This window comes from Meles meles, chromosome 1, assembly GCF_922984935.1.
Source record: "Meles meles chromosome 1, mMelMel3.1 paternal haplotype, whole genome shotgun sequence".
In the NCBI taxonomy this organism is placed as follows: domain Eukaryota; kingdom Metazoa; phylum Chordata; class Mammalia; order Carnivora; family Mustelidae; genus Meles; species Meles meles.
Window position 1 is genome coordinate 189,960,411 of NC_060066.1, and position 19,794 is coordinate 189,980,204.

At 36.0% G+C, this 19,794-nt stretch overlaps 1 protein-coding gene and 1 non-coding gene across 7 annotated transcripts in view; one reads left to right on the plus strand and one right to left on the minus strand.

Annotated features, from left to right (window-relative positions):
- The window catches only part of ZMYM4 (zinc finger MYM-type containing 4), a 150,157-nt gene that overhangs the window by 65,410 nt on the left and 64,953 nt on the right, over positions 1–19,794 (minus strand). For 5 of the 6 annotated variants that reach the window (XM_045997639.1, XM_045997628.1, XM_045997674.1 and 2 more), the window contains one exon: positions 14,794–14,839. The exons of the other annotated variant lie outside the window; for it this stretch is intronic. In XM_045997639.1, coding sequence (XP_045853595.1) covers positions 14,794–14,839 — 46 coding nt within the window. The remainder of the gene's footprint in view (positions 1–14,793; positions 14,840–19,794) is intronic. 6 annotated transcript variants of the gene reach the window in all.
- LOC123928799 lies at positions 9,404–9,487 on the plus strand. The gene has a single exon (XR_006815816.1). It is a non-coding gene; the product is annotated as a small nucleolar RNA SNORA1 (small nucleolar RNA).

Consider the following 19,794-nt stretch of genomic DNA (forward strand, 5'->3'; position numbering starts at 1 on the left):
TCAAGGATGAGAGCCAGAATTTGAGTTCTAAGATACTCCCAGGTGATGCTAATATTGCTAATCCAGAGAGCACCCCTTGAGTAACAGGCTCTGGTTTTTTATGAGCCAGCCATAAATAAACTATGCAGATAATAAATCACCACACTCAGAGGTTAAAAGCAATCTTCAGATACATCAAGTCAAGCTCCTTATCAGATGGTCCAATTTCTTCCACGAAACACCACTAACCCAGCCCATTGAATCTTCTACCAACAAAGATGAACCAATGAATGTCCTACCACACCAGAAAAGACTGTTAAGTCCTAATGAAGATGAATGAGATCCCTCAAGAAGTCCCAAATGAAGATTACAGCTCTCTTTTCTTGTTTGTATTTAATTATGTATTGTTACTGTGGAACTATTCAAGTATGTCATTGTAACCTCTACAAATTCGGTAAGGAGAGATGAGACTCATAGGTGAGTTTCACAGAACTTACTTTCACTGATTTTTGCTTTTATCTGTTCCCATGGTGGAGGGGGGGGAAAGTTTGAAACCAGGGGAATATTCAGAGCGATTTGATTTTATTTATAACTAGAAGATTTTATTACTAAAAGGTGACCAACAAATGCTGACACTTGAAATACCTCTGACAGAAATTACACATGATCAATTTCAACAGTCTACTTTGTACACTATTAAGGTAAAAAAACGTGATTTTAAAGCACATTATAAAACACCTTATAAAACAAATAACAATTTGTTCTTCACTGAAGACAACTAAAGGCAATAGACTACTTTTTTTAATGTTCACTTATATTTATAGGGCTCTAAAAGTAATGATCAAGAAAGCAGCAATATCTACAAACTGATACATGCAGAGGCACATGGGTGGCTCAGCCTGTTGAATGACTGAGTCTTGATTTCAGCTCAGGTCATGATCTCAGGATAGTGAGATGTAGCCTCCCATTAGACTTCCTTCCACTCAACAGAGTCTACTAAATATTCTTTCTCTCTTTCTGCCCCTCTCCTCCCTCATACACTCTCTCTTAAAAACAAAACAAAACAAAAAAGACAACTGGGGTGCCTCAGTGGCTCAGTCGTTAAGTATCTGCCTTTGGCTCAGGAAATGATCCCAGGGTCCTGGGATGGAGCCCCTGCATCAGGTTCCCTGCTCGGCAGGGAGTCTGCTTCTCCCTCTCCCTCTGCCTTCCACTCCCCCTGCTTATCCGCTCTCTGTAAAATAAAATAAAATAAAATAATTGATACATTCAGTATATACCTAAAAACTGTCCAAGGTCTATTAAAACTAAAATACATCACTATAACAGAATCTCATACACTTTAATGAAGTAAAACATTTACATGTTTTTATAATATTTCAGTATTTCAAAGCATATTATTTTGAAAGCAGAATAAAATGAAATTTTTTAAAAAATCATAAAAGTAAAAGTAATTTATGCAATAGTTCCAGAAGTACAATGCCACAGAAGTATGAAGAAACAGTTCCAGCTGTGTCCTATAGTTATACATTCCTGTTATTCTTCCTTCTAATTCCAAAACTTCTGTAACATGGTTATATTATTTATAAAATGAAACTTTTAATTTTCATCTTCTCTCCCTTCTTGCCCACCAGAATCAGCTGATAACTCTCTCTATGAGATAAACAGGATCTGTTCATACCCAGAACCCAATTTTTTATCCTACTCCTTATAGCCAGAAAAAATTGCAATGTTAAAATAATAATTTTAAGAGCTATAAAACTGTACAGGTTGACATGTCCTTTTTTGCTCTTGATAGCATCAGTAAAATAACAATTTCACTCTGTTACTCTTATGAGCTCATTAAACAAAAGATCCACCAATTTTACTAATTGCAAAGGAAGGAAATTCTGGCACAGGCTGCAACATGGATTAACCTTGAGGATATTATGTTAAGTGAAATAAGCCAGTCATAAAAACACAAACATATATGAGGTACCCAGAATAGTCAAATTCATAGACAGAAAGTAGAAGGGTGGCTGACACAGCTAGAGGGAGGAGGAGTGGGGAGTTATTATTTAAAAGGTATCAGTTTCCATTTTTCAAGATGGAAAATGTTATGGAGACTGGTTGCGCAACAATGCCAGTTTACTTAACATTACTGAATTGTACACTTAAAAATGGCTAAGATCGGGGCGCCTGGGTGGCTCAGTGCGTTAAGCCTCTGCCTTTGGCTCAGGTCATAATCTCAGGGTCCTGGGACCCAGCCCCACACTGGGATCTCTGCTCAGGAGGGAGCCTGCTTCACCCTCTCTCTCTCTCTGCCTACCTCTCTGCTACTTGTGATCTCTCTATCAAATAAATAAATGAATAATTTTTTTTTTAAATAGCTAAGATATAGGTAGGGGTGCTTGGATGGCTCAGTCAATAAAGCATCCAACTTTTTGATTTTGGCTTAGGTGATGATCTCAGGGCTGTGAGATCAATCCTCACACTAAGCTCAAGTGCTGGGGGTGGAGCCTACTTAAGATTCTCTCAAAAAAAAAAAAAGCTAAGATGGTAAATTTCAGTTTATGTATATTCACAATTAAATATGTAAATAAAAAATTAATATGAAGTTGGGAGAGAGAGAACAAAAAATTACTAGTATCAGGAATGAAAGGTACAGTAGTGATGATTTCACAGAGGCTGAAAATAAACAGGGTCACCTGGGTGGCACAGCTGGTTAAGCATCTGCTTTCAGCTCAGGTCATGATCCCAGGGTCCTGGGATTGAGTCCCGCACTGGGGTTGCTGCTAAGAGGGAAGTCTGCTTCTTCCTGTTCCCCACCCCCTGCTCATGCTCTCGGACACAAACTCTCAAAAATCTTTAAAAAATATAAACAATTTAATTAAGAATAAATTTTTAAAAGCTATGAACTGAATGACAATACATTTAAAAATTATTAAGAACTTTATGGAAATAAATGTGCCAGCTTAGATCTTCACTGTCCAACAAAGGAAGCCACCAGCCACCTACGTCTATTTAAATTAAATTAAAACTTCAGTTCTGCATTCATGATATTTCTAATGCTCAACTGCCACAGTACCTAGTGGCTACTATATTTTAATAGTGTACATACAGAACACTTCCATCATCAGCAAAGTTCCTTTCAGCTATGCTGACTTACAGGAAATGCCTTGAAAAGTGCAAACTGCCAAACCAGACATAGAAGAAAAAGGAAATCTGAATAGCACCAGGCCCAAATAACTTTACTAATAAATTAAACATTTGAAGAAATGTAATACCAATCTTACATGAATTCTTTCAATAAATATAAGAGAAAGGAGTAATTTCCAACTAATTTTATGGGATTAGTATTACTCTGCAACCAGAACCAAAGAAAGACATTACAAGAGAACTTGCAAAATCTGGGTAGCTCAGTCAGGGAAAACACGGACTCTTGATTTCAGCTCAGGTCATGATTTCAGCGTCCTGGAATCAAACCCTGCATGGGGCCCCAAGCTCAGCATGGAATCTATTTGTCCCTTCTCCCTCTGCTCCTCCCCAATCAAAATCTCTCTCTCCCTCTCAATAAATAAATAAAATCTTTAACAACAAAAAAGGGAACTTTACACCAATATCCTTCATAAATATAGATGCTTAAAAGACTAGCATACTTAAAATACTAGCAAACTGAATGAAAATATATAAAACAAATAATACAACAAGACAAAGCAGGATTTAACCCATGAATGCAACGTGGGTTCAGTCCTGAAATAAGTCAGTTCACCACATAACACAATAAAAGAAAAACAAAACCATCTCAGTCGATGAAGAGAAATTATTTGACAAAATTTAATATTCAGTCATAAAAAAAAATCTTTGAGCAAACAATATGAAGAGAAGAGAAAGTCCTCAGACCAGGGAGTATATCTACAAAGATAATAAAGGTCATTTGGAAACTGGAAAAAAGAATTTCCAATCATTATAATGTAATAAAAAGTAGAAATACATTTGAAGGAAGCAAAGAAAGGATTATTATTCAATAACCTAGGAAGGAATAACTGGCCATCTCCGTTGGGGAAAGCTATCCATAAATTTATCCACAAACAAAAAATCCAAGCAAAATACTGGAAAGACTCTAGATAGATAGATAGATAGATATAGATACACACACACACACACACACACATTTATTTATTTAGTTTTATTTATATTTCTATTAAATTTTATAAAACGTGCAAAATATATAGACCAAGAAGTACAAGATTATTTAGAAACTTAATAATCTAGAAACTATTTAAACATTCAGAGAAGACCTAAATAAGAAAACTGAATATATTTAAGATGTCACTTCTCCCCCAAATTAATCTACAGATAATGCAATTCCAATCAAAGTCCCAGTGGCTTATCTGTATAAATTTATATGTTAATTCCAAAATATATATGTAAATGCAAAGGACTTCTACAGACAAAACAATATTTAAGAACAGAGGTGGAGGGGTGCCTGGGTGGCTCAGTGGTTTAAAGCCTCTGCCTTCAGCTCAGGTCATGATCCCAGGGTCCTGGGATCAAGTCCTGAAGCGTGCTTCCTCCTCTCTCTCTGCCTGCCTCTCTGCCTACTTGTGATCTCTGTCTGTCAAATAAATAAATAAAATCTTAAAAAAAAAAAAAAAGAACAGAGGTGGAGAGTGCCTGGGTGGCTCAGTGGGTTAAGCCTCTGCCATTGGCTCAGGTCATGATCTCAGGGTCCTGGGATCAAGTCCTGCAGCGGGGTCTCTGCTTGGCAGAGAGCCTGCTTCCTCCTCTCTCTTTGCCTGCCTCTCTGCCTACTTGTGGTCTCTGTCTGCCAAATAAATAAAATAAAAATCATTAAAAAAAAAAAAAAAGAACAGAGGTGGAATGGGGCACCTGGGTGGCTCAGTCGATTAAGCATTTGACTTCAGGCTCTGGTTATGATCCCAGGGTGTTGGGATCAACCTGCAGTGAGCTCCCTGCTCCCTCTCCCTCGGCCCCTCCCCCTGCTCATGCTCGGGCTCTCTCTCTAATAAACAAATAAAATCTTTAAAAAAATGTATCTAGAATAGTAAAACAACTTTGAAAAATATGCCTTAGGATAACTGATTTAATATAAAATTAATCAAGACAGTGCAGTATCAGCCTCATAAGAACAGACCTATAGATCCACAGAACATAATGAGCCCAGAAATTGACCCAGCATGCAGATCAACTGATTTTCAACAGAAGTACCGAGACAAATCAATAGAAAGAATAACCTTTTCAATAAATGGTGCTGAATCAACTAGATACCACACACAAAATTATATATTTGACTCTTACATTACACTATATGCAAAAACTAAGATGAACTGGATGATGAACCTAATTATAAAAGCTAAAGCTAAAACCATCAAGTTTCTAGGGGGAAAAAAAGTATAAATATTCATGATCTTGGAATAAGTTTCTTAGAACACAAAGAACACAGACCACAAAAATAGAGAAATAATAATAAAATGAGGGTTTTTTTCATCAAAACTAAAAACTGTGCTTTTCAAGGACACCACTGAGGTCATGAAAAGCCAAGCCACAAAATGGATGGATGGATGGATGGAATGAAGAAAACTGCAGACAGATACAGATAGATGGAGATAAATATCCCTACCTATTTCAATCTATTGGTCTATATAACAGGAGACTTGCATCCAAAACATGTAAGAATCCTTACTACCTAATAACAAAAGACACAAAACCGAAGTTAAAATGGGCAATGATTTGAATAGACACTTCATAAAAGAACATTTAAGGATGACCAATCCACACATTAAAAAGATGTGACACATCATTAGCAGGGAAATACAAATTAAAACCACAATTAGATGCCACTGTCCTTCCCACTAAATTGCCTTAAATTCAAAAGACAAAAAGACCACTTAAATAAAATGGACAAACTCCTTGAAAAATAAAACTTGCCAGTACTGACAAAAGATGAAATATAAAAATAGAAAAACTTAATTTCTACTTGAAAATTTTAATTTATAACTTAAATTCTCACACCAAGAAATCTCCAAACCTAAATTTCACTGGTGAATTCTAGAAAACATTTAATAAAGCCGTAACTCCAAGTGTAAACAAACTATCCATTTTAACAAAATATTAACAAATGGAATCCAGGAATATATAAATTACCAGTATTTTTCAGCCATTCCACAAGATAAACTGGGAATATATTTTTTAAAATGTAGGGTGCCTGGGTGGCTCAGTTGGTTAAGCATCTGCCTTCAGCTCAGCTCATGATCCTGGGATCGAGTCCTGCCTTCAAGCTCCCTGCTTAGCAGGAAGCCTGCTTCTCCCTCTCCCCTTGCTCCTCCCGCCAGTTCATGCTCTTTCTCTTGAGTAAATAAAACCTTTAAAAAAATGTAATAAAGCCTAAGTGATACAAACTAACAATAATTAGCCCTAAATAACAAAATATGAGAACCAACTAACTGAACTCATAAATTAGTCAATGGTGACAACTACCATGATTATCATTTAATGTAATCCTCTAAATTTTAGCAAAAATAATAAATTATATAATTTGAGCAGTCACTGGAAAAGAGAAATAAAATAATTTTAGTTGATAGGGCTTTGATAACTACAGATTCAAATTTTACTACTACTACTACTACTACTACAAATTTTACTACTAGAGAGGTGCCTGGGTGGCTCAGTCGTTAAGTATCTGCCTTTGGCTCAGGTCCTAATCCCAGGGTCCTGAGATGGGAGCCCCACATCCGGCTCCCTGCTCAGCGGGAAGCCTGCTTCTCTGTCTCCCACTCTCCCTGCTAGTGTTCTCTCTCATTTCTCTTTCTGTCAAATAAATAAATAAAATCTTTATAAATAAATAAATGAATAAATAAAATACTACTAGATTTGGGGGCGCCTGGGTGGTACAGATGGCTAAGTGACCAACTCTTGGTTTCCGCTCAGGTCATGATCTCAGGGTCATGAGTTGGAGACACATTTCAGGCTCAATGCTAGGCAGAGCTTGCTTGAGATCCTCTCTCCCTCTTCCTGTAACCACCCCTCTCTTGAAAAAACTAAAATAACAAAAGATGGGGATCTGGGTGACTCAGCTAATTAAGTGTCCTACTCTTGGTCTCAGCTCAGGTCTTGATCTCAGGGTCATGAATCAAGCCCCTCCTTGGGCTCCACAATGGGCATAGAGCCTGCTTAAAAAAATAAATTAAGGGGGAAGGTGGTCATACTAGGCAAACCAGGGCATATTCATTCCTGCTTAAAGGTCATGATAGGATTGATTATGACAATCTCTTTGGCAGATTGTGATGGTGAGAATGTAAGTGTTGGCAATTGAAAATGGGTGTTCCAGAAACACAAAGCTTTCTGCAACCCTAAATGTATTTCTTCAAGTCCAGAAGGAGGCTAGAAGAGAACTCAGTATTGTCGAGGTCCTCTGAGTTCCAAGTGGCCAGTTTCACCTACAGATTAAGAAATGTCAAAAGAAGAGATTGTTGTTGTTGTTGTTGTTGTTAACTGTTTTCAGCATAAAACTACTCGGTGATAATAAAAATATTTTCAAAACAAAAAATAAATAAATAAATAAATAAATAATAAATTAAATTAAATTAAATGAACAAAAGATAAAATTAAGGCAATGGCTTAACACAGCAGGAAAATGTCTATACCCAAAGCCAATGCATATATAGTAAAATATTTTTATAATAATACATACAAATAAAACCAATGACACTGGTATAGAAATAAATATTAGTATATAGTAATATATAATTTTGTAAATATTAACAGAATTTTAACAACTTCCAAAAAGAGATGCCCACATATATAGAACTTAAATATATCTCAGTGCCAATTCAGTTCAGTGACAAAAAGATCAACTATTTAGATGGAAGATGAATTATTTAACATCCGGTAGCATATGGCATCCATCTGAAAAAAAAAGTGAATCCTAATCTTATCCTACATCCAAAAATAAATGTCAAAATAATTAAGTCTTAAATACTAAAACATAAAAAGCTTACAAGGTAATCCTCTACAGGTCATAAAATGTTACTGAAAAGCATTAAAGATTTAATAAATGGAAAGACATACCAAGTTCATAGAAGATTAAATATTACATACATACAAATCCTCTGTTCATCTACAGACTCGGGAAAATTCCAATCAATTCCCAGCAAGATTTTGTTATTTTATTTTGTTATTTAAAGGAAACTGGTAAAATATTTCTAAAATGAACACTAGCAAGAATCGGCAAAATATTCTTAAAGAACAATTTTCTGGGATGTGAACTATCAGATTATCAAGATTTATCATACATCAAATTAATTAAAACAACATGGTACTGCCCAAAAATAAACAAACAGCCGAACCGAAAATGTGGGGAAAACCCCAGATACACGTTATAGAGTAGGTTTGTAATCACCATGAAAAGGAAATACTACTTGATAAATGATGGTGAGACACTCTGTTAGCATTATGAAAAAATCAAATTAAGAAACCTTAACCCAAGCTATATAAACAATTAAATCTAAGATAATTCAAGAGGTACATGTGAAAGATAAAATCAATGACTATTTCAGGAAATAATATACAAAGGTCTTTCTTATCTCAGCCTAGGTAAGCTTTTCCAAAAGAAAACTTTTTTTTAAAAAGTAAACATAAAGGAAAAGACTCATATATTTACTATGATTCGACTGCATTAAAATTAACTTCTCCTTATGCAAAAACCTTAAAAACACAAGTCATGAATTGGAAGTTATTTGCAATAACTGTAAGTGATGAATTTTTCTTAAGGATATTTAGAGAGCTTCTCCAATTCAGTTAAGACAAGACCAAGAACCAAATAGCAAGTGGACAACACATTTAATTAAACAGGTGTTTTGCCAAAGAGGAAACAGAAATGGCTAAAAACATGAAAAAATTCAACTAAATTACTAATCAAGGAAATGCAAAGTTTTAAAAAATATTAATTCCATGTTATGTCTACCATACTGACAAAATTTAAAAGTCCAGTATCATCACGTGTTGGCCAGATGCACAGTGAAAACAACTCTGAACACAATGGTGTAAGTGAAAATAGATAAACTACTTAGGAAAATAAATTCTGCATTTCTGATTAAGTTGAGAATATACACGGCTAGGACTGAGCGATCACCGTCCCATATATACTCTTGAACAAGGGTAGGTAAACTATGCGTGAATGCCAGATCCAGAAGCCACCTGTTTTTTGAGGGGAGTATTTTTGTACGACCTATGAGCTAAGAATGCTTTTCATATTTTTAAATGGTTAAAAAAAACAACAACTGAACGAGAAACATTTCCTGACACATGGAAAATTATGTGAAATTCAAAATTCAGTGTCCACAGTTTTACTGGAAACAGACACATTAATTCCTTTACATACCTGCCAAGAATGCACAGCTGAGTTGTTACAATAGAAACAGTATGACCTATGACTATACTGAGACACAGGTTATGCTTCCATCACAGCAAATTTACTGCAGTGGTAACAATGAGAGCTGTAACATTTTCTGCTAAGCTCATGGAGTAGAGAGGAAGGAACAAGACCTTTCAATACCGGAAACAAAGAATAGTAATTTTAGACCACTTGCCTAAAATAGCAATCAATGTACTTCCTACAATTTGACTTCCAGGGCCCTAAAATAAAGAAACTGGATCCCAAATACTACAGGTGGGGAATCTTTGAAGTATGTTCATATCTGAGGGGAGATCAACCCAACCCAACCCAAAGACTGACATTACAACTGTGGTTTGAACAAAAGTTCTTTTTGAAAGGGCTATTTAAAGACGCCTTTAAAGAGCTCAGTCTTAAGATAACTGAATTATACACTTAAAAATAATTAAGATTGGGGGGGTGCCTGGATAGCTCGTTTCATTGAGCAGCCAACTTTTGGTGACTCTTGGTTTCAGCTCAGGGCATGATCTCAGGATCCTGGGATTGAGCCCCACCTCCAGCTGTGTGCTCCGCAAGGAGTCTGCTTGATTGAGGCTTTGGTCTCTCACTCTCCCTCTGCCCCTCCCAGCCACTCACACAGACGCTCCCTTTCTCTCTCCCTAAATAAATAAATACATAAATAAACCTTTAAAGAAAATAATTAAGATGCTATTATTTTATGTTTTTACCATGATTTTTAAAAATTATAATGTATTTAATGAATAAATACAAATCACTGACAAATGAATGACAGCTACATACAACAGTATAGTCAAGTCTCAAGAATATATAATAAACAGAAAGTGGTAATATATACAGTAGAATTCAAAAACAATACAAAGTCCAAAAACAAGCAAAACTAAAGAATATCTTGCTAATAATGTAGAGGTCGTAAAAAGTATTACAGAAAAGCAAGGAAATAAGCAAAATCCAGGATAATAGCTATTTGGAGAGAAGAACCAAATGGGACTGAAGGGCTGGCATGAAGCACAAAAATGCCTATTTTTTATTTTTTTTATATTTTATTTATTTATTTGACAGAGATCACAAATAGGCAGAGAGGGAGGCAGAGAGAGAGGAGGAAGCAGGCTCCCTGCTGAGCAGAGAGCCTTATATGAGCCTGAATCCCAGGACCCTGGGATCATGACCTGAGCTGCAGGCAGAGGCTTTAAACCAATGAGCTACCCAAGCGCCCCAATGCACATTTTTTAAAAGCTGGGTGGTGAAGCCAAGGGTTTTTATTTTTAATATAGCTCACATTATAAATATTTTGTATTTAATATTTTATAAAAGTATTTTCTACATACTCCAAGAAACTAGGATAGCATATATTCAAAGGGTAAGGAAAACTTTTTTAACCAAGACTACAAACTGTGATGGTAAAAAGATCAAATTTTTTTATATTAAAAACATTTGTTTAGGGGCACCTGGGTGTCTCAGCTGGTTGAACAGACTTGGCCTCAGGTCATAATCCCAGAGTCCTGGAATCAAGTTCAGCATCCGGCTCCCTACTCAGCAGGGAGTCCACTTCTCCCTCTACCTCCTACTTGTTTTCTCTCTCTCTTCTGCATGCTCTTTCTCTCAAATAAATAAAGTCTTAAAAAAAATTTTGTTTAGGAAAAGATGACACAAACAAAAGGCAACAACAACAAAAAAAAGGAAATCAAAAATCCCTACTCCATTATTTGAAGAACTGTAGGTCACATATTCTAAAAGTTAAATTTTCTGAGTGAATGACTATCTATCTTTTTAAAAGTATACCTGAATCTTCTTTCAGATTTATCTTTTACCATGTCTACTATGACTCACCTTAACAACTAATACTACAGTATTAAAAAAGCCTGGCACACCTGGGTGGCTAGTCAGTTGAGATTCAGACTCAATTTCAGCTCGGGTCATGATCTCATCAGAGTCCTAAGATCAAGCCCCACATTGTCCGGGCTCCATGCTCAGCATGGAGTCTGCTTATATGTGCACGCGTGCACTCTTGCTAAATAAATAAATACATAAAATCTTTTTAAAAATTTAAATTTAGGGATGCCTGGGTGAATCAGTCAGTTGGGCGTCTGCCTTCAGCTTGGATCATGACCCTGGGGTCCTGGGGATCAAGTCCTACATCAGGCTTCTTGTTCAGCAGGGAGTCAGCTTCTCCCTCTGCCTGCTGCTTCCCATTTGCTTTCTCTGACAAATAAAGAAAATCTTTAAAAAAAAGCTCAGTGGGGTAAGCCGCTGCCTTCGGCTCAGGTCATGATCTCAGGGTCCTGGGATCGAGTCCCGCATCGGGCTCTCTGCTCAGCAGCGAGCCTGCTTCCCTCTCTCTCTCTCTGCCTGCCTCTCTGTCTACTTGTGATCTCTCTCTGTCAAATAAATAAATAAAATCTTTAAAAAAAAAAAATTTTTTTTTTGAAAATTTTAAAAGACTACAAATTGTCATGAAAAAACTTTAATGGGCAAAGGATACTTATTTAGTTAACAAATATTTAAAATTAGACAATACAGAGGAGCCAGTCCAAATGCTGAAATTATTAAAAACTGCTTAATTCAATTCAACAGGAGTTAAGAAAATGCAGAATAAAGTTAACAATGTACTATTTCATATCCATCCAATCGCCAAACCTGAAGAACTAAAATATACATTAATGGGATGGGGGTGTTCTTATACATTTCTCATGGAAATGTAAGGCATTCAAATTTTGAAAAGCAGGCAAACACATCTATTAAAATTACACATACCTTTACTGAACAATACCCACTCTTCATAACCTATGTATACATATAAAATAGACATTTTTAACCCACATAAGGACATTCTTAAAGGATTTTTAATGCATCATCATTATGGTAAAAAAAAAAAAAAAAACCCTAAAATAATATCAATGCCTAACAGGGCAAACGATGACTTGTACATCTAAATCATGGGATATTATAAAGAGTTGGAGCTCTCCCAGTTGAGGTGGAAGGATATCATGAAGTACTCCTAAATGAGAGAAGGTAGGCAGAAAAATCTATGTATATGATGATACCACCTTTTGAACAAAAAATTTTTTAAAAAGCTTCAAAACCTTACATATATTTATCCGTATACATTTATGCAAATAATGATTTTAGAAGCACTGGAGAAAAACACAGACGACTACCTACAAAGGTGTAGGTGGGATAGGGGGATAGGGACAATAATATGGAAAGGAAAAATTGGGGCACCTGGCTGGCTCAGTTGATAAAGCGTCTGCCTTTGACTCAGGTCAAGAACCTAGGGTCCTGGAATGGAGCACCTGTCAGGCTCCCTGCTCAGCAGGGCATCTGCTTCTCCCTCTCCATCTGCCCCTCCCTTCCACTTATGCTCTCTTTCGTGCTCTCTCTCTCTCTCTCTCAAATAAAAAATAAATAAAATCTTTTTTAAAAAAAGCATTAAAAAAAGGAAAGACTAAGTAAGAAAAAAAAGAGAGAGAGAGAGAAAACGTTACTTGTAAAAAATCAAAGACAAAATGTTCCTTGTAAAAAATCATATATGATCAGATTCATCAGTCTGTTTCCTTTTTTTTTTTTAAGATTTTTTTTTTTAAGATTTTATTTATTTATTTGACAGAGAGAGAGAGATCACAGGTAGGCAGAGAGTCAGGCAGAGAGAGAAAGAGAGGGAGGAGGAAGCAGGCTCCCCACTGAGCAGAGAGCATGATGTGGGGCTCAATCCCAGAACCCTGAGATCATGACCTGAGCTGAAGGCAGAGGCTTTAACCCACTGAGCCACCCAGGCACCCCAGTCTGTGTTTCTGTATTACAGAAAGTAGTAAACGTTATAAAGATCCAAATATAGACCTAAAAGATTAATTTTTTCAAAGTCACCTTCTGATACATAATAAAATATCCTATGATAGCATTATATGTTGTGAAGTCAGGTTGTATTTTCCAAATATGGCTGCAACAGTAGCTCCTGTCTACATGGTTTTCTACAATGCGACTTTGACCCTTCTGTCAAGAAGTAAGGTATGAATACTCTTTTCTTCTAAATCTAATGCTTGTGAGTGACTTCCTCATAGCCAAAAGAATGTGGTGGAAGTGATGCTATGTGACTTCTGAAGGTAGGTCAGAAAAGATACAGCTTCTGCCTTATTCACTGAACTACTCTTGCTTGGAGCCTGAGCCACGAACAAAAATGTCTTACTATCTATCCTGAGGCTGCCATGCTATGAGGAAGACACATAGGAGGCACTCAAGCTGGCAGTCCCAATTTTTGTGCCCTCAAAGCCCAGACCAGATATGAATGAATGAACTTACAGATTATTCAAAGACCACTAAAGATCAGAAGAGCTAGTTACCTCTCATTAAGAAGTCTAAAAAACCTATTATCTCTCAAAAATATTAACAAACTAATTCCAAAGAGAAAGAAAGTACTCATAGATCCTACTAATGGAAGATACCTTAATAAACAAAACAAAAAACTGCATATTCTCCTTGACTCAGTAACTCTAGATAACAAAACTTATCCGTAAAAACACAAATACCCTTTGATGATTCATCACTTCTATTCTTGGAATTTATTCTACAGAAAAGGATACACTCCCTTTGTCTACTTCAACAAGTAAACAAAAATGTGTATAGGAATACATAATTAATATTGCTTGTAATAATAAAAAACTGAAAATAATATATACATATATAAAAGAGTAAGTTGGTTAAATTATAATAAAGCCATACAATGAAATACCAAGCAGCCATCAGAAAGGATGGAATAGGTCAAAATCCACTGACATAGAAAGACGTTTAGGCAGTTGAATGAAAAAAGCAAGAACAGTACCACACAATCCCTACAGACATACAAAAATCCCCATCTATCATCTATAGATGTATAGATATTCACAGAAAAAAAGTCTGGAAAGATATATATTAAACTTTTAAAACTGATTATTTTTAGAGAATAGGGAAGACAAAAACTTTCATTTTCTATTTTTCTCATTTTTGTATTATAAAATTGAATGTATTACTTTTATAATCCTAAGAAACAAAGTTGGGTATTTTTTTTTTAAGAGAATCATGTAACACAGAAAGACTATAAACAGAAAATTAAGGGACCCTGTAAACAAAGTAGAAACCTTTACTGAATTGTAAGTATAAGCTTCTATATGATTCATACATACACAAAACATGGCTATATTTCCACATTAATAACTGTGAGAATAAAATATTTACTAAAAATAGTAAAACTCTTAAAATTAAGATTAATTTGCTGAAGATACTAACAGGGTGATGAGATCTAAACTAATCAAACTGTACCATCACATTAATAGGCCCCAATTAAACACTGTTACAGATAAATGCTCTATCTAGACTCAATAACTATCTATCTAAAGACATGACTGGTTTTTTTCTAAAATGGTACTTACAGTTCTCTACAATTTCATCAAAAACTGCACCAGTTTTCTGCTCAAACTGAAAAAGCAAAAAAAGGAAAGAAAAAAATTACATTATTGTCACATTCTATCATACTTTCTGGTATCCATCCTCATTCCCCCAAAAGCTGTAATTTCCAACCCAAAGTATACAAATTCACAACATAAACAAAACACTGCCAGAGAGTAAAATTTAGAATAAAAGAAATCCTTACATGAAAGCCCCAAACCAAAAATAAATACATGCCCTCATATAAAAAACTTATTTTTAAATCACTTTTAAGTCACAAAATACATAGTCATGTACATTTATACTACTAATAATAAAGACAGCCACACTTATGAAAAACTTACTAAAACTTAACTGATAACTACATAAAACTTCTAATCAAAATTAAACAGAACAATCAGCATCAAATACGTTTTGCTCTTGGCCAGAAATCTGCCACTCTTCAAATGAAAGCCAAATTTTCAAATTTTCAAATGAAATAGGATGGTTCCTATTTCTATAATGTTATGGCCTAAGACAGAAGCAGAGCCAAGTCTGAGGTAATTCTGGATATTTGAGACAGAGATCCAGAAGGGGTGGGGGAAGGGATGGACTCACCCAGGGGTGAGGCATGCCACTCTTCATGTCTGGGTTTTAAGTTCGACATGTTGGGTATAGAGATAATTTAAAAAAAAAAAAAAGGAAAATTTTATCTATCTATCTATCAAACAGAGACCTGGATGAGGGGGGAACTACAACAAAGGCAACTCAGAAGCTAAAGACAGGGGCACCTAGGTGGCTCAGGGGGTTAAAGCCTCTGCCTTCAGCTCAGGTCATGATCCCAGGGTCCTGGGATCGAGCCCCGCATCCGGGCTCTCTGCTCAGCAGGGAGCCTGCTTCTTCCCTTCTCTTTCTCTGCCTACTTGTGATCTGTCAAATAAATAAAATCTTTAAAAAAAAAAAAAAAAAAAAAAGAAGCTAAAGACATTCCCATGCTCCATTTTAGTCTGTAAAGTTCTCCTCATTTTGGAAAGTGTGAGCATTCCAGCCTCTTGCTTTTCTTCCTACTATTCATCAATCCGGCAAGAACACAAGGAAGGCTGCTTCTTGATAAACCTTGTCCACTAAAGCCCAGAGTATATATCCCCATTCAAGAGAGAAACTTCTCAAAAAGAACTGCCTAGATACCTATGTAATTATAGAGGAAACACAACAGCTGGCTGTAGTAATCGATAGTATCTGAAATGTATAAATGTGAAGAGACAACAAATGATCCCAGGTTTCTGAAATAAATTAACTATGTGAAGGACAGGTGCCTGGGTGGCTCAGTGGGTTAAACCTCTGCCTTCGGCTCAGGTCATGATCTCAGGGTCCTGGGATCAAGTCCTGCATCGGGCTCTCTGCTCAGTGGGGAGGCTGCTTCCCCCTCTCTCTCTGCCTGCCTCTCTGCCTACTTGTGATCTCTCTGTCAAATAAATAAATAAAATCTTAAAAAGAAAAATTAAAAAAAAAAAAAACCTGTGTGAAGGAGAAAGCTCAAGGTGAATAAAGAGAACCACCACTCTAGACGGAAACAATTTCTTTACAGAAAGAAAACTTCTAAGATGCAAAAAAAAAAAAACAAAAAACAACCATGACAAAGAGACAAGGAACTGCTTGGAAACAGGAAAATGACTGGAAAAATTTAAATTTTACTGGAAAGCCTAGTGATAAAGTTCTGTTTCAAAAACAAAAACACGGGGCTCCTGGGTGGCTCAGTTGTTAAGCATCTGCCTTTGGCTTAGGTCATGATCCCAGCATCCTGGGGTCAAGTCCCATATCGGGCTCCCTGCTTGGTGGGAAGCCTGCTTCTCTCTCTCCCACTCTCCCTGCTTGTATTCCCTCTCTCTCTCTCTCTGCGTCAAATAAATAAATAAAATCTTAAAAAAAAACAAACCCAAAGTCAAAGAGCTAGAAAAGACAGCCTGTATGATGACATGAAAGGACTAAAGTAGTAGTAGGTCTAGGAGCAATCTCAAAGGCACCCCCACAGGAGAAAATAACGGAAAGGTGAAATAACAGAAGAAAATTTTCCTCAACAAAAAATACAAACACTTGAGACTGAATGAGCCTACCAAACACCAAAAAAGAGATGGAAAAAAGATATATCCTGGTGAAATTTCAGAATTCCAAAAGAAAACAGCAGAGGAGAAAAAAAAGATTATAGTGTAGGTGATTCATAAAACACATTTAACCTAACTAAACTCAACTACATAAACATGAAAAAGAATGGAAAGAAACAGTAAAGGCCACTCCACCTACCAAACTACCCATCCAGTTATGTCCCAGAATAAAAGAGAAATGGGACATGTGACTCGGCAAGCCAAAAAAATCAAAGCACTTGTATGCACAGAAGGGGATCTAAGCATTTAAAGATAAGATACATTTTGTACAATACTGCCCCTATACTCTTTGCAACACAACAGAAGAAACCCTAACAATCTTGCTCAAGGATATAAGAAAAGATAAAACATGTAGGACACTACCCATGGTGACATGTCTATACTTTATGGGTAACTTAGAGGGATTTTCTAAGGTAAAATGGATTATATACCATTTATATATAATTATATGAGCTGATTATAAAACCTAAGCGAGGGGCATCTGGGTGGCTCCGTGGATTAAAGCCTCTGCCTTTAGCTCAGGTCATGATCCCAGGGTCCTGGGATCGAGCCCCGCATTGGGCTCTCTGCTCAGCAGGGAGCCTGCTTACTCCTCTCTCTCTATGCCTACTTGTGATCTCTGTCAAATGAATAAATAAAATCTTAAAAACAAACAAAAAAACCCAAGTGATATTATAGTATTGTGATTTAGTCTCCTAACTAAAACCATGTTCTGTAAGAAACAACAATCAAGCTAATATCACACTTCTCTGCAAGCTGGAACACAAAAGCTCAATGATTTTCAAGTTCTAAGACAAAAAAAAAAACTTATACCATACAAATTTTATTATGAAAAATACTTAACAAAATGGATTAAAATTATACTGGACACAAGAAACAGGAGCAACTAATTATGATTCAGAAGAAATAAAAAGACCTAGATGGGAAGAACATAAGAAGACACTTCAGAAGACACTTGTTTACAGTTTGGCAAAAATTCTACGATTCAATTTTCTTCTCTACAGCTCAAAACAAAAACTGTTTTCTTACCTCTCTCCCTCCTTCCCAAACAGAAAACAAAAACAAAGACAAAGAATAAAAATATTGCCACTGATGTCCAACAACTAACAAGTTTGTTTATAATATACAGTATCATCCACAAAGTACCCCCCCCTTTTTTTTTTGACACTGGTAAACATTTCAAAACCATAGGGACAAAATGGATTAGTGCCTGCCTAAAGCTGAAGTGAGTAGGAATGCTTTTTCTTTCTTTTCTTTTTTTAATTGTAGTATAGTATTGTAGTATATTAATTGTAGTATAGTATTGTAGTACAGTGTTAGTTTCAGGTGTACAACACAGTGATACAACAATTCTCTCTGTTACACATTATGCTATGCTCACCAGGAGTGTTGCTACCACATATCACTAATATGACATGATTAAAATACCACTGACTATATTCCTTATGCTGTACCTTTCATCCCCGTAACCTCATTTCCTTATTGGAAGCCTGTACCTCCCATTCCCCTTGACTGTTTTTTGCCCAGCACCACACCCTCTGACAACCACCAGTTTGTTCTCCGTACTTATGGGTCTGGTTCTCCTTTTTATTTATTCATTTGCTTTATGAGATACCACACACAAGCGAAATCACTTTGTTTTTGTCTTTCTCTGGCTTATTTCACTTAGCCTAATTAATACTCTCCAGGGCCATGCATGTTGTCACAAATGGCAAGATCTCCCTCTTTTCTATGGTTGAATAATAATATTCCATTGTGTACATATACCATGTTTTCTTCATCCATTCATCCAGCGATGGACATTAAGGTTGCTCCATATCTTGGCTACTGTAAATAATGCCACAATAAAGAAGGTTGCATGTACCTCCTCAAATGAGTGTTTTCATTTTCTCTGGGTAAAGACCCAGTAGTGGAATTACTGGATCACACAGTATTTCTATTTTTAGTTTTTTGAGGAACCGCTATACAGATGCTTTCCTGTGGCTGTATAATTTATATTCCCAACAGTGCACAAGGGTTCCTTTAGCTCTACATCCGCACCAACACGTTTCTTGTGCTTCTGCCATTCTGACAGATGCGAGGTGATATCTCATTGTGATCTTGATTTCTCTCTCTCTCCAAAGATTAGTGATATTGCACATCTTTTCATGAGTCTGGTTAGCCATCTCTACATCTTCTTTGGAAAATTGTATGTTCAGGTCCTCTGTCCATTTTTAATCAAATTATTTGGTTCTTTTTCATGTTGTAAAGTTCATTACATATGTGAGATATTAACCCTTTTACCAGGTTTATCATTTGCAAATATCTTCTCCCATTCACTAGGTTGCCTTTCCATTTTATTGGTTTCCTTCACTGTGCAAAAGCTCTTTATTTTGGTATATTTTATTTTTGCTATTATCTCCCTTGCCTGAAGAGACATATCTAGAAAAATGCTGCTAAGGTCAAAGTCAAAGAAATTACTGTTTATATTTTCTTCTAGGAGCTTTAAGGTTTCAGGTCTCACATTTAGGTCCTTAAGGCATTTTGAAATTATTTTTTTGTATATGGTGTAAGAAAGTGGTCCAGTTTCATTTTTTGTATGTAGCTGTCCAGTTTTTCCTACCACTTACTGAGAAGACTGTTTTTTCCCTTCTTAACCCCCTTTGTCATAGACTAACTGACTATATAAACATGGGCTTATTTCTGGGCTTTCTATTCCGCTCCACGGATCTATGTGTCTAGATCTACGTGTCTAGATGTGGTATCTAGATACACAGATACTAGATGCCACAGTACTAGTACTGTACCAGTACTATACTTTTTTATTACAGCTTTGTAGTCAATATGGGTATAGGACTTCTTTCT